Source organism: Ranitomeya variabilis, chromosome 8 (genome assembly GCF_051348905.1).
Source record: "Ranitomeya variabilis isolate aRanVar5 chromosome 8, aRanVar5.hap1, whole genome shotgun sequence".
In the NCBI taxonomy this organism is placed as follows: domain Eukaryota; kingdom Metazoa; phylum Chordata; class Amphibia; order Anura; family Dendrobatidae; genus Ranitomeya; species Ranitomeya variabilis.
Window position 1 is genome coordinate 188,098,543 of NC_135239.1, and position 15,782 is coordinate 188,114,324.

General features: G+C 40.2%; 1 protein-coding gene across 3 annotated transcripts in view; it reads right to left on the minus strand.

Moving 5' to 3' along the window:
• The window catches only part of ERC2 (ELKS/RAB6-interacting/CAST family member 2), a 1,115,226-nt gene that overhangs the window by 646,881 nt on the left and 452,563 nt on the right, over positions 1-15,782 (minus strand). For all 3 annotated transcript variants that reach the window (XM_077278496.1, XM_077278495.1, XM_077278494.1), the window contains one exon: positions 14,074-14,200. In XM_077278496.1, the coding sequence (XP_077134611.1) occupies positions 14,074-14,200 (127 nt within the window). The remainder of the gene's footprint in view (positions 1-14,073; positions 14,201-15,782) is intronic.

Below are 15,782 nucleotides of genomic sequence, written 5' to 3' on the forward strand. Positions count from 1 at the left end.
CATATAACAGCAAGTTTCACTGTGTGTGGTTTACCTTCAACCACAATCCAGGGTGGTTTCTCTCTCCCACACAATACACATTTTTTTTCTACGGAAGAAACTATTAGGAGGTGTTATGTAGAAACTATGTCCTAAATCTGCCAGTCATTTTTTTTCGAAATGCAAAACAATCACTTAACCATACAGCTCCGAGGTCCTACACGGTTTATCCTTTAATCACACATTCCAATCAAAACCAGTTTATGGCCGGTGTGATGTCCATGTCAGCTGGATCATGCTTAGGTTAGTTAGGCAGTAACTCTAAATAGGATGGATTACATGCAGGCAGTATTACACGGCCATAGACGTCTTCTCACCTAGGACAAGATTAGCCTGTCTTCAACTTGGTGAGACTGCTCTACATTTCCTTGTCATCAAGAAAGCCAAGACATGGCCAGTTTCCAAGATAATGAAATTACAGTGTCATCTGAACAATATGTGTGACTTCGGAAATCTGCATGCTCTCTGACATTTGCTGGGTTTATTGCAAAAGCTGAACACCCCAATTTCCGCTGTTGAGCTCAAGTTTCAGGCTCAAAACCAAAAATTACTAACTCCTTTATAAAAAGGTCAAACAAGTAATTTTAAGTCATGATCACTGTGAAGCTCCATGAAGGTTTAATTCTACTTCGACTTTCCAAAGTATTTTGCGACTGCACCACTGGTCCATCTCGACTGCCCCATTGAGGAAGTAGAACATGATTACATATAATAGAACCAAGAACATGGTTGATATTTTTAATTACGGTAGTCTTTCGCCATTACTCTGAGGTTAAATAACCCATTTATGGTCATGATCACTGTGAACCTTTATCTTATTCATATTGCCAAGCTATTTGGCGAGTGCACCACTCGTCCATCCTGACAGCACCAAATGAATAGGTGGAACATGAGTACACATGATAGAACCAAGAACCTGGTTAATTTTTGCATTAGTGTTTCATAACTACATCAAAGTCAAACAACCAATTTATATTCAGGATCAGTGTGTATCTTCGTGAATGTTTACTTCATATTCCCCTTGCCTGGTATTTGGCAAAAGCACAACTGGTCCATTTTGACTGCCCTACTGAGGTGGAGGAACACGATTACACATGATAGGAACAAAATGAGGTTGACTGTGCCTCTAGTGGGGTAATGCCATTGTAATTTCTGGTGGAGGTCAGCTAATTGGTCATAAGAATTGGTCATTCTGACTCTATAACTAGGCTGCGAGTGTAGCGCTCTTGAGACACTGTTTCTAGGTTGTCTCTATGTACCAGTACTTACAAGAAGAAATATCATTACTCAACTGCAGAGGCACATATGAAGATTTCAGGTTTATTTTCAAGCTGAATTCATATAGTTATGCACAATCACAGTAGCAGTAGCTGTAACAGCTGCAGTAGGTAAAAAAGACTTATGAACCAGAGCTGCAAGACAATGAGGTTCTTAAGATGGCAGACATACAGAAAATGAGGAAGAAGAAGGGAAGGGTTACTAACATCAGATTTAAGGAGGTAAACAGGTAGAGAGAGAGGAAAAACTTCTAAAATGCAAACATTATTGCATAGCAACGTAACAATACAATACTGTATGATTCCCAAGTCGTGGGACATCACAGCACTTGGATATGTTGGCAAAGGACTTGAACTATCTAGTTAGATGGTTCCCTCTGAAGTTCTTCTTGGGGTAGCGGTGTAAAGTATTCCAAATGGAAATGGGCTTTTTCAATCAGTGTTGTGGTTAAGTGTAATCCAAAATTGAATTGGATTCAGGATTCTACTCGACCACAGCACTGATTGAATTATCTCATTTTCTTTTGGAATACTCTGCATAACTCCATGGACCCTCCTGGGCACCGGTCGGGATTACAACGGATGCAACTACCACTACAGTATCTGAAAAAAGGCACTTGGTCCCTTTTATAGTCTAGGTTTTATTAACGGAGTTACATTATGAAGCGATCACCTTGTCTATTCTGAGATATACCCGAAACAATTCTCAGAGTAGCAGGCACTCACTAATAGTTTTGTTAATGTATTTTTTTCTTGTATTTTTAAAATTGATTTTAGTGGTGTTAGTGGGGGGATTCTTTTTTATAGGATTTTTGTAAGATATTGGACAGTCAAAAGTTTGGAAATACCTGTCCATGCAGTGGTTCTCAATATTCTTATAGGAATGTGCACATTGTAGATTCAGACTGCTGGTAGCAAAACCCAAACAAGGAGTGAAGAAACACAGAATATCTGTTAATCCTTAAATTCCTAAAAGTATTCATCTTTTACTATGATGACAGCTTTACACCCCCTTGGCATCATCTCAGGCAGCTTCACCAGGTCGTCAACTGGCATGGCTTAGAACAGTCTTGAAGGAGTTTCCAGAGGTGATGAGGACTTGTTGGCTGTTTACCTTCACTCTATGGTCCAACTAATCCCAAATAATCATAATTGGGTTGAGGTTGGATGATTGTGGTGGTCATGTCCATTGCATGAACAATTTTGCCTGAACCTTTGACTGGTACTGTACATGTGCAAGTATCTAATCTGATATATGCCAACAATAGAACAGTAAATGTAAAGTAATTATAGTACCATTCTGCTGCTGTTTTGTATCTTTCCCACAACTACCAGAATTTTTCGAACATTTGGTAAATCCTAGATTACCAAGCCAATAATTCCACTTTATATAGCCAATGGTATTTTTCTGACAGTACGGTTAAGTTCACACTAGGGGTTTTGTCTGCTTTTCTATTTCTGCATCAAAACCTGATCTCTTGGCAGGAAAAAAAAGGTGCTGAAAATGGCAGGTTTTCTTTGTTTTTTCTAGCGTCTTCTGCAATGGTTTTGGCATGTTAGATTTGTCTCTTGTGCATGGTGAAGTTTAGTGTTGAAAAAAAAATCCTATTCCATAGAATCAGGTTTTCGCAAAAAAAAAAAAAAATGCAGCAAAACCTGATACCTGCATTTTTGGTGCCTTTTTTCAGCGTTTTTTCACCACCCATTCAAGTTAATGATTGAAAATGCTGAAAGAAGCGGCATGCTCTATGTCCAAAAAAAAACGCAGCAAAGCTCAGAACACTGATGACAAAAAAACAATGTGTGTGCATGAGATTTCTGAAATCTCATAGACTTTGCTAGTACTGTAAAACCCAGCTGAAAATTAATATAAAAAAGGCATTAAAAAAAAGCTGCAAAAATGCTTAGTGTGAACTTAGCCTAAGCACGTAAAGGGGTTGTCCAGCACCACAAAATTAAGTTTTATCATGTATTCCTTGGAATGTTGAATGGGACATCATCACAAAGAAAGTCTCAAAGGAGACCACAAAATTCGATGAGCTAGATTGGTGGGTGCCCAGAGTGATATGTAACATTTCCTTACTTTAGAACTATCCATTCTTTTTGGTAAAGAATTAATAAACATGGACTTGGAAGTTTTTCTAATAAGCCCAATATTTATTATCACGTTTCTATAAACTGTTACTAAGTAACAAAGATAAGATGGAAACAGAATGGGACAAGGATTGATATATTGATAACCATCACTTCAACTCACTTAGATCATATAAAAGCTATGTTGACCCCGACCATTTATGTGCATGTATTATACATCATGAATTAGAACTATACATGCAAATACTGTACATGGCAAGTGTTTGCTGGTCATACAGTAAACTATTCAAACCTGTCAGACTTCACAAAACTATTTCTGGCACTCACCAAACAAATGTAAACTCGCTAATCAAACATGTTCCACATTTTTCAATTCTGCAAATAATGTCTCCGCATAATGTATGAAAGATCTTCTCGCGTGTAGAACACGAAGAGGTCATAACTCCATCACAATTATTATTAATGAAAGTGTTAGGGAAAGAAAACATTGACAAATAAATCAAATAGAGGCCAAAATGCCATTTTTCAAGATGTAAAAATAAAAAGTCAAATAGTGCTGTACACCGAGTCCATTAACTGATCAAACAGTTGCGTGTATGAGAGTTAAGCTTTTAAAATGATTTTCCGACACTAATGGAGATGGGATAAATGCAATATGTGTGCTTGTCTAGATGTAATACATGACAAATAGCTGTAAACTTTATAAGAGAAAAGTGAGTATGGATCATGCCCTGCGCCTTTAATTGATGCCTTTCTTATAGTTTACCATTTAGTGTCCAAATATCACATTTCATACAGACTTCAAATACGATGCCTGATCACCACCATCTTACAGTGTCCAAGTAACACCACCAAACCAAAGAACTGCCAGGTACAGTATAATGCCCCGATTACCACCATCGCATAGTGCCCAAATAACATCACTAGTGATGAGCGAGTGTGCTCGTTACTCGAGATTTCCGAGCATGCTCGGGTGTTCTCTGAGTATCTTGGGCATGCTCAGAGATTATGTTTGTGTCCCCGCAGTTGCGTGATTTGTGGCTGCTAGAAAGCCTGAATACACGTGGGGATTCCCTAACAAACAGGTAATCCCTGCGTGTGTTCAGGTTGTCTATCAGCCACAAATCATGCAGCTGCGGGGACACAAACAATCTATGAGCACACCCAAGATACTAGGAGAACACCCGAGCATGCTCGGAAAACTGAAGTAACGAGCACACTCGCTCAACACTAAACATCATCATAGCATGCCCAAATAATACAGCCATATACAATATGATGCCTGATCACCACCATCTCCCAGTGCCCAAGCAACATCAACAAAAGGTGCCCAAATAAAGCCATACACAATACAATGCTCACCAGCTTACATCTCCATGAAGTGCCGAAATAATAAAGCCATATAAAATACAATGCCTGATTACCACCACTACACAGTATCCAAGTAACAGCACGATAACTTGCCCAAATAACACTGCTAGATTCAAAATAATGCTTGATCACACCATCTTACAGCAAACTATATAATACAATTCCTGATTACCACCATCTCACAGTGCCCAACTAACATCACTGCAAGGTGTCCAAATAACACAGCCATATGCAATACAATGCTTGACCATCACCGCTACTTCACGGCATCCAAGTAACATCATCATAAGGTGTCCAAATAGCATGACCATATACAACATAATGCGAGATTACCACCATCTCACAGTGTTCAACTATCATCTCCACAAGGTGCCCAAATAAAGCCAGATGCAATGCAATGCATGATCACCATCACCTTCCAGTGCCCAACTAACATTTCCGTAATGTGCCCAAATAAAACAGCCATGTACAATACAATGTACATTTACCACAACTACACAGTATCCAAGTAACATCACCATAAGGTGCCCAAATGACACAGCCATATATAATACCATCGTCTTACAGTACCCAAATAACTTTTCCATAAGGTGCCCAAATAACAAAGCCAGATACAATACACTGCTTGACTTCCACCACTCAGAGCCCAAGAAAAATCACCATTGGGCACACAAAATAAAAATATCAGATACAAATTAAGGCCTGATTACCATTACAAAAGGCTTCAATAAAGTCACCAAAATGTGCCCAACTAACACCACCCAGTCAATAAACAACAATGTAGCTGCACCCTTATGCAGGTTTGTATGCCCCCTGTGGGATTAGGGGTAGAGCCTCTCGCAACCCAGGCCATTAATTCTGCTTTGAGTACTTATGTATAAAGAATAATTGTACATTTCCTGGGCTGAATTTTGAATTGTTGTAAAAAGTGATGAAAAAAAGAAAAATATACCGAACGGGGCACAAGAAAACAGTAATTTGCTCTAAAAAGTAAACATATAGTGTTAATTAGCACTATAGATATTTGTACTATTAAAAGGTCCTAATAAGAAGTGAACCAGAAAATCCAAAAACATCATTAGGAAATATTAATCACATAGCTGAATATCTCTAAACTACTGTCTGCACCATCTATGTGAAGAGTCATTCATGTCCATGTGTTTTTCTAACATAAGGTACGGCCATACGAACTAAAAGTAATTTCGGCTAAGAACATGTAATACTAACAGCGTGGAAAAAATTAGAACGATAAACAAATATATACACTCACCGGCCACTTTATTAGGTACACCATGCTAGTAACGGGTTGGACCCCCTTTTGCCTTCAGAACTGCCTCAATTCTTCGTGGCATAGATTCAACAAGGTGCTGGAAGCATTCCTCAGAGATTTTGGTCCATATTGACATGATGGCATCACACAGTTGCCGCAGATTTGTCGGCTGCACATCCCAAAGATGCTCCATACAAGGCAGGATGGATCCATGCTTTCATGTTGTTTACGCCAAATTCTGACCCTACCATCCGAATGTCGCAGCAGAAATCGAGACTCATCAGACCAAGCAACGTTTTTCCAATCTTCTACTGTCCAATTTCGATGAGCTTGTACAAATTGTAGCCTCAGTTTCCTGTTCTTAGCTGAAAGGAGTGGTACCCGGTGTGGTCTTCTGCTGCTGTAGCCCATCTGCCTCAAAGTTCGACGCACTGTGCGTTCAGAGATGCTCTTAGGCCTACCTTGGTTGTAACGGGTGGCGATTTGAGTCACTGTTGCCTTTCTATCAGCTCGAACCAGTCTGCCCATTCTCCTCTGACCTCTGGCATCAACAAGGCATTTCCGCCCACAGAACTGCCGCTCACTGGATTTTTTTTCTTTTTCGGACCATTCTCTGTAAACCCTAGAGATGGTTGTGCGTGAAAATCCCAGTAGATCAGCAGTTTCTGAAATACTCAGACCAGCCCTTCTGGCACCAACAACCATGCCACGTTCAAAGGCACTCAAATCACCTTTCTTCCCCATACTGATGCTCGGTTTGAACTGCAGGAGATTGTCTTGACCATGTCTACATGCCTAAATGCACTGAGTTGCCGCCATGTGATTGGCTGATTAGAAATTAAGTGTTAACAAGAAGTTGGACAGGTGTACCTAATAAAGTGGCCAGTGAGTGTATATGTTTTGTAATTTGCCAGAATTTTTATTTTTTTGGTTCATTCATATTTTGTTAAACCTAAATGCACAACATAACTAAAAAAAGCAAAAAGTAATAAAAGAGATTAAAAAAAAGGAAAAAAAAAAACCCTAAACATCGGAAACATTTAACTAATGCATTGTGATCCCAGGATGTCTACACATTAGATGTCAGAGGGACTACTGTATATCTAAAAAAAAATGACAGGAAAACCCAAGGACTAAGTATAGAAAGGAAGATAAAGGTATACTAGAACAACAAGGTTTCATATCTCTGCAGCTGTAAGACAATCAAGTCCAAATATTATGATATTTGGCGACTGCTACCTGTCTGTCGCTCAGTTCCTCTGGTAACAATTACAGGATGACAAGTAATGAGGGGGCTCTTCATTTCGGAGGAGAACAACATCATGTCGATGAAATGACCTCTCGGCTGGAAATCTTTCTTTGGAGGTAGCGAGATAACAACCCGAAAATTTATCATAGTGGAGGACGAGAATGGGATATTTATCTAGATGGGCTGTCCAGGCTGTCACTGTTGGGTATAATTTCATTTTCATCACTTTAAGAAAAAATAGATGATGACATTATATATATATATATATATATATATATATATATATATATATATATATATATATATATTAGTTAGGTCCATATATATTTGGACAGAGACAACATTTTTCTAATTTTGGTTATAGACATTACCACAATGAATTTTAAACAAAACAATTCAGATGCAGTTGAAGTTCAGACTTTCAGCTTTCATTTGAGGGTATCCACATTAAAATTGGATGAAGGGTTTAGGAGTTTCAGCTCCTTAACATGTGCCACCCTGTTTTTAAAGGGACCAAAAGTAATTGGACAGATTAAATAATTTTAAATAAAATGTTCATTTCTAGTACTTGGTTGAAAACCCTTTGTTGGCAATGACTGCCTGAAGTCTTGAACTCATGGACATCACCAGACGCTGTGTTTCCTCCTTTTTGATGCTCTGCCAGGCCTTCACTGCGGTGGTTTTCAGTTGCTGTTTGTTTGTGGGCCTTTCTGTCTGAAATTTAGTCTTTAACAAGTGAAATGCTGCTCAATTGGGTTGAGATCAGGTGACTGACTTGGCCATTCAAGAATCTTCCACTTCTTTGCTTTAATAAACTCCTGGGTTGCTTTGGCTTTATGTTTTGGGTCATTGTCCATCTGTAGTATGAAACGACGACCAATCAGTTTGGCTGCATTTGGCTGGATCTGAGCACACAGTATGGCTCTGAATACCTCAGAATTCATTCTGCTGCTTCTGTCCTGTGTCACATCATCAATAAACACTAGTGACCCAGTGCCACTCGCAGCCATGCATGCCCAAGCCATCACACTGCCTCCGCCGTGTTTTACAGATGATGTGGTATGCTTTGGACCATGAGCTGGACCACGCCTTCGCCATACTTTTCTCTTTTCATCATTCTGGTAGAGGTGGATCTTGGCTTCATCTGTCCAAAGAATGTTCTTCCAGAACTGTGCTGGCTTTTTTAGATGTTTTTTAGCAAAGTCCAGTCTAGCCTTTTTATTCTTGATGCTTATGAGTGGCTTGCACCGTGCAGTGAACCCTCTGTATTTACTTTCATGCAGTCTTCTCTTTATGGTAGATTTGGATATTGATGCGCCGACCTCCTGGAGAGTGTTGGTCACTTGGTTGGCTGTTGTGAAGGGTGTTCTTTTCACCATGGCGATTATTCTGCGATTATCCACCACTGTTGTCTTCCGTGGGCGCCCAGGTATTTTTGCATTGATGAGTTCACCAGTGCTTTCTTTCTTTCTCAGGATGTACCAAACTGTAGATTTTGCCACTCCTAATATTGTAGCAATTTCTCGGATGGGTTATTTCTGTTTTCGCAGCTTAAGGATGGCTTGTTTCACCTGCATGGAGAGCTCCTTTGACCGCATGATTACTTCACAGCAAAACCTTCCAAATGCAAGCACCACACCTCAAATCAACTCCAGTCCTTTTATCTGCTTAATTGAGAATGACATAACGAAGGGATTGCCCACACCTGTCCATGATATAGCCTTGGAGTCAATTGTCCAATTACTTTTGGTCCCTTTAAAAACAGGGGGCACATGTTAAGGAGCTGAAACTCCTAAACCCTTCATTCAGTTTTTATGTGGATACCCTCAAATGAAAGCTGAAAGTCTGAACTTCAACTGCATCTGAATTGTTTTGTTTAAAATTCATTGTGGTAATGTCTATAACCAAAATTAGAAAAATGTTGTCTCTGTCCAAATATATATGGACCTAACTGTATATATATATATATATATATATATATATATATATATATATATATATATATATATATATATATATAAAATTTGATTGCATTTTTACAGATCACATGAAGTTCCAAAATTCCCCTGCGCAAATTGCATGGTCAAAAGCCACCAAAACTGTAACCAGCAAGCCCCACGGTAGCCACTGGAGATATAAATGAGTCACCCACCAGGGTCGTGGGGTACTCGGGTCCGGTCACAAATAAAGGGGATGTCACGGTGACTGCGACACGGTCCGTGGCCCTGGGTGCCCAATTAAAGGGAAAGGTCTTTTAATGGAGTTGTAATAAAAAGTTTGTGTTTGTGACGCCACCTGTGGTATTCAGTCAGTGGGGACCGACACTGCTTAAAGGGGTCCTCTGGGGTGATGCTATGGCAGCTAAGATGGTATAACTTCCCAAAGGTGAAGTTGGGTCCCCAGGGCTCCTGGTGTGTAGATGGAAATGGTGCGGTAAGAAACGGAGGACACAGGTTTGCAGTCTTTTTACCTGGTTTACTGAAGGCTTCAGGCAACCACAGTCCAGGGCACCAGATCACAGGTACAGGCAGGGTCCGGCCAGCTTGGAAGCAAGTTCAGAGTCCCCTTTACCAGGTGGAGATGAAAGCCTTCCTACCAGCACTTTAGTGTAGTCCCTTGCTGCCTGTGGCTTCTATCAAGGTCCTCACGGTTCTCTCTGTCCTCCATAAAGGTAGGACACAAACCCGTATGACAGGTGGCTCGAGCCTTTTTACAGGGTCTCTATCACAACCTGGGCTCTATATGCCACTGTGTCTCCTGGGTATTAGGGCGGACAGGTTACGTGTAGTCCAGCTGTTCTGTCGGTTTCTGCTGTAAGTCTTGGAGTCCCTCACAACCTCGGTCTTCCGGCTGACGGAGTATGCGCTCTGCAGGGAGGTAGCCCAATCACAGCTGTCCTCCCCAGTTGTCACTCGCCTGCGCTCTGCTCTCCTGCACGCTCACTACAAGCAGTTCGTCTTTCTGTGTTATCTCTGTCCCGGAGCTGCAGCTCTTTCTCGTGGCTGCACGGCCCCTCAGTCCTTTATCTCTCTTCACTGTATGCCAGGAGCTGCAGACTCCCACGTCTGCTCAGCTGCACTCCTCTCGTACCAGCTCCGCCTAGCTGATGTTCCTCAACAAGCTCCCTTCTGGCAATCTTTCTCTAGCCCCTTCTAACAGGGAGATCCCACTTAGCACATCTTCCTGCTTCACTGTCCTCTCACCAATTGACTTCCCTTCCAGACCAGAATGTATAAATAGGGAAGTTCCCCTTAAACCGGGTTTAGAGCTCCCCCTTCTGGCCTGGAGTGTGAACATGTTGTATGCTTGTGTTTACCTGATGAAAGAGATCTTCCTTCGCTTCCAAGCATGACATCAATTTCCCAGTGAGGAAAGCAATGCCACTGTGACACCCAGGACCCTGGGGTGTCACATAAATATTAATAAAAAATTCAGTTCAGTAGAGGATACAAGGTTTTCAATGGAGAGAGTAGATTAACCTGCTGCCAGATTCATGAACCAAACTAAAATGATTTGCCGATGAAATTCAACATGCCAGATCCCAATAACATCTGTTGAGGAAGAGTCGGGAGGTCCCAGTATTCATCACTGAGTGGGCAAGTCCTGCCAAAATCAGTAGGTTTGGCCAACTTCTCTCTACAATACTTCAGTTATCCTGCCAAATGAAGCTGAACCATTTTCAAAAATCCCAATATCTTAAATGTAATGTGTTATCAGAAAAGGACTTGTTAAGTAAATCAGTTTTTTTGTAAAATGTATTTATTTTTTATTTTTCTCCATTTTTTTTTCCCATATCACATTCTTTCTTTAAAATAAAAAATTAAAAATCTTGCAATTTTCACACTGGCCACTGGGGCTATTTCAAACACCTACTTCCTGTTCTTTCAGGAAACTTCACATTTACATTAGCCACAATGTGACATCGCCTATTGTGATTGGTGGTTCCTGTCTTATCAGCTGTGTATAGAGGTGTTACCGGTCACTGTCATCCTGTCTCTGATGATAAGGAAACTGCTGTAAACTCTTCCTAAAAGGAGAGGAAGTATGAGTCTAAAAAATGCCCTAGTAGCCAGTAAGAAGATTGAAACATTACAAATGTAAGTTTTTGCAATAAAAATCGTGATATGAAAAAATATATATATCGCCAATTATTTTAAAAAAATACACAAAAAACTTGACTTAAAGGGAAAGAGTAATCAGAAAATGACCTATTGAACATCACACTGTGTGGTTTTGTGTTACAGAAAATTAGACAATATAATCCTATACAACATCTCCATAAAAACCGCACCTCAAATAGCAGATAGTGGAAATCCATTCCGGCAGCGCAGTTTCCATAGAAGTGATGACAGGTATGAAAATCGAAATATAAACGTTCCTAGTGCAATAACCGCAGTCCCCATCATCATGTTGTATTTATGTGCCCTAACCGTCACGCCTGGGTAATCCTGTGACATATTCCTGTCATTTACCGGAGCATGCATCACTGGCAGACACAGCTCATAATGCTCCGATGATCCAACAGTAAAATACTATGTACAGAGGAGAGAGGTTTTAGAACATGGGGCGTTAAGCTTACAAAGATCACCAAGGACAGCCATAACGGATTCATAAAAATAAAAGCAACTTATTGTTTCCGCTTCATCTCATTCCGAGAATCAACTTTTCTTATGTCAGTGGATGAATTTTCTTTAGATGCAATTTTGGGATAAGTAATTTTAAAATGTCATTAGTATTCTGGAAAAATCTAAAAGAAAAAATTGCAAAGTTTTGATTTTTTTTTATTTTGTTCACTGTTGATCAGAAATATATTTATTATACAGATTCATAAATAAATATTTTAATAGGATTGTTAAGCCTTTTTTAATGAGGTTGCTCCACACTGTGAGGCTGGCCTGGTTAGATACGCAGATAGATGGAAATGAGCGTGCTTGCGCTGTTCCACCAATGTTGGCACTGGGTCTACCGGAGCTTGGTGACATTGATGTACCACATGAGCGCTACAGTCAATCAGTGGCCACTAGTGGGATGGAGTTCTCACACTTCCCTCAGACGTCCGAGTTTCAGCACTCATGTAACATAGCAATGTATCAGTGGGACAATGCAGCTGCGGGTTTTGTCAGGGCTGGTGTTAGGGGCAGGAAAACTAGGCATTTGCCAAGGGTCCCCACTCCCCCAGGGGCCCCCATCTAGTGGCCGCTATGGGGCCACACTGTACCATGCAGTGGAGCTGCTGAAGAGACAGGCTGCAGAGACTGGAGGAGCGAGGGAACGAGGAGAGATGCATAGGTGAGTATTGTATTATTTTTTTAAATCATTGAATACATGGTGGCCATTATACTAGAGGATTATAGGACTGCATTATACTATATGTACTCTATGCGGTTGCATTATACCATATGGGGTGGCATTATATGCTAAGGGGATACATTATACTCTATGACTCTGCATTATATTCTATAGGGCTGCCTAATACTCTATCGAGGACTATGGGGAGTGCATTATACTACAGTATATGTACTCTATGGCGCTGCATTATACCATATGGGGTGGCACTATACTCTATGGGGCTACATTACACTCTATGACGGTGCATTATATTCTATGGGGCTGTATTATACTCTTTGAGGACTATGGGGAGTGCATTATACTAAATGTACTATATGGAGACTGCATTATACTATATGATGGATGGATTATACTGTATCAAGGACTATGGGGTGCATTATACTGTCTGGAAGACTATGGAGAATGCATTATGCTGTATGGAAGATTATAGGGAACTCATTGTACTGTATGAAGGACTATGGGGTGTATTATACTATGGAAAGTGCATTGTACTATATAGAGGACTCTGGGCTGTGCATTATAAAATATGGAGGACTATGGCATGCATTATACTATATTGAGGACTATGGGGAGTATATTGAACTATATACCTACTGTCCTACTGACCTACTGTCTCCTTCCCCACAATCCTGTAGAATGTAAGCCCACAAGGGCAGGGTCCTCGCCCCTCTGTATCAGTCTGTAATTGTTAGTTTATTTACTGTAAGTGATATTTGTATTTTAATGTAACCCCGTCTCATGTACACCACCATGGAATTAATGGTGCTATATAAATAAATAATAACAATAATAATAATGGAGGACTATGGGGTACATTATACTATATTACTATATGGAGGACTATGGGGTGTGCATTATACTACATGGAGGACTATGAGGTGTGCATTATACCCTATGGAGGTATTTTGGGCACATTATACTATTATACTATATGGAGGATTATAGGGTGTGCATTATACAAGGCGGAGGACTATGGGGTGCATTATGCTAAATGAGAAAAATGCTGTCTATTTATCAAGTGATTGCATGGTTTATGCAAGAACAAAAGTCATTGTTCTCAGCAGCACATCACCCTGTGAAAACTGCAGAAGCGCTGCTGATAACATGATACTGTATGGGGACAGATCGATCTACTAGTGATCTTCTGTGCCGATCATTTTTTATCAGCCGATGTAAAGAGATTGGGAAAAAAAGCGTCGAACGACGTCAATAATGTCACTTTAAAGTTTTGCCCAGGGCTCCACTTTATCTAAAACCGGCCCTGGGTCTTGGTTCACTATTTTGTCACATTTCAAGGACTCTTGTCACACACAGAGACTGACAGCCATGAATTTGTATAGAGGGAGAGTTATCAGTCGCTACGTATGAGTGCTGACTTCACGCTTGGTACATCAGCAACAATGGAAAGTAAGATCTGAGCGCACCTGTAGATGCTGAGAGTTATCCGGTATGTTATCATCCCTCCGACGCATGTCATCTATGTTCCTTTTCTTCTCTATTTGTTGATTGTGCTTCAAGTTGGCAGATTTCTTGTTCTGATCTTTCATTATCCTGTGATATAATGGAAAAAAAAATGTTTAAGGAAAAGAAACAATGGAAAACAATTTAATGAGTTGAGATGCATCAACACAACAATGAATACAATTTAGTGGGACGTTATTATTCACTGACAAAACAATGTTATTTCAGAATTTTTTCAATATTAATGGCGTTGTTCGATCTAGAATGATAAGTCTGCAGTCACTCTATCAAGTATGCAATATGGATATTCCCAGCCAGAACCCGTCTAGTGAACGAAGACCCAAGTCTATGGAGCGAGGCAGGTTCTGATTGGAGTTTGATCAAAGTGTCAGCATAGTGTGATTCATTTCTCTAAGATGAGAAGATGAAGAAAAAAAGTCTACATCCATTCTATCACTCCGAGCAAATCGGACTGCACTTAGATGTCATCCGAATGCAGTCTGATGGTTTCCATGAACTCGCTGACTTGCATGGCTGAGTGTGATCTGAATATCAGATCAAACTTGGGCATGCAGAGATTTTTTTTGAAGTACGAGGATAAAATTTGACATGTGCACAGTCCCATAAAATAACATTAGTCCGAGTGCTATCTGATGTTTTGTTGGACCCAACTCGAACTGAAAATATGGCCGTGTGCACAAACTCTTTTCAGGGCGTAACTGGAAAACCTAAATTCCCGATCTCTCGTCTAGAGCTAGATACTAGTTATGGAAGCCATAGAAGCACATAGAAAATAGTGGATCAAGCTTCCTTTGCTATAAAGTATATAATAAATAAATAATACATAACGACCATAGATCTGAATTAAAGGGAGTCTGTCAGCCTTAATTAGGAACATAAACTATATACATAGCATTTAGGGGGATATAACTCTATAAGTATCATGCCATTAGTGTTCTAATCGCTGCTTCTGTTCTGCAGAACCGGAAGTCTAATCATATTTGCTAATTGGGGTGCTTAGTGCACCCCTGGTGTGACAAAGAGTCTGAGTACATGGTTACACCCACAGGTTTTGCATAACCCCGCCTCCCTGACTGATGACTGACAACATTGGTTTATTGGCCACACCAAGGGTGCACCCTAATTAGTGTAAAGTGTCTGCAGAATGGAGGCAGCGATTAGAATAATTAAGGTCCAATTTTTTATTATAGGGGCTATATCTCCTTAAAGACCATGTGCTTAGTTCATACTCTACATTTTGGCTGACAGACTCCCTTTAAAGGGAACCTATGACATTGAACCTGCAGTCTGATCTGCCAGCAGCAGGTTACAGAGCAGGAGAAGCTGAGCAGATAAATATAAAGGTTGTCGGAAAGGATATAACGTATGTTTTAATTTATTTGAATCCCTGCCCTGTCTATCCTTAAGAGTCCAGCGGGCGGTCCTAATCATTGATTGTCAGCTGTCTCCATCAGCTCTGGACTCCTAAATCCTGAATAAATAGACATTTACTAAGTAAAATATACGTTTTACTGATTTGTTCTCCACAATCTCGTATGTCATTCTGCTCAGCTTTAAAACATGCGGCCGGTAGATTTCTCGGCATTTCCAAGTTAAGAGACTCCCTTTAACCCATGTAAATAGCAACACAAAAAAGTCGCTCTAAAAAGCT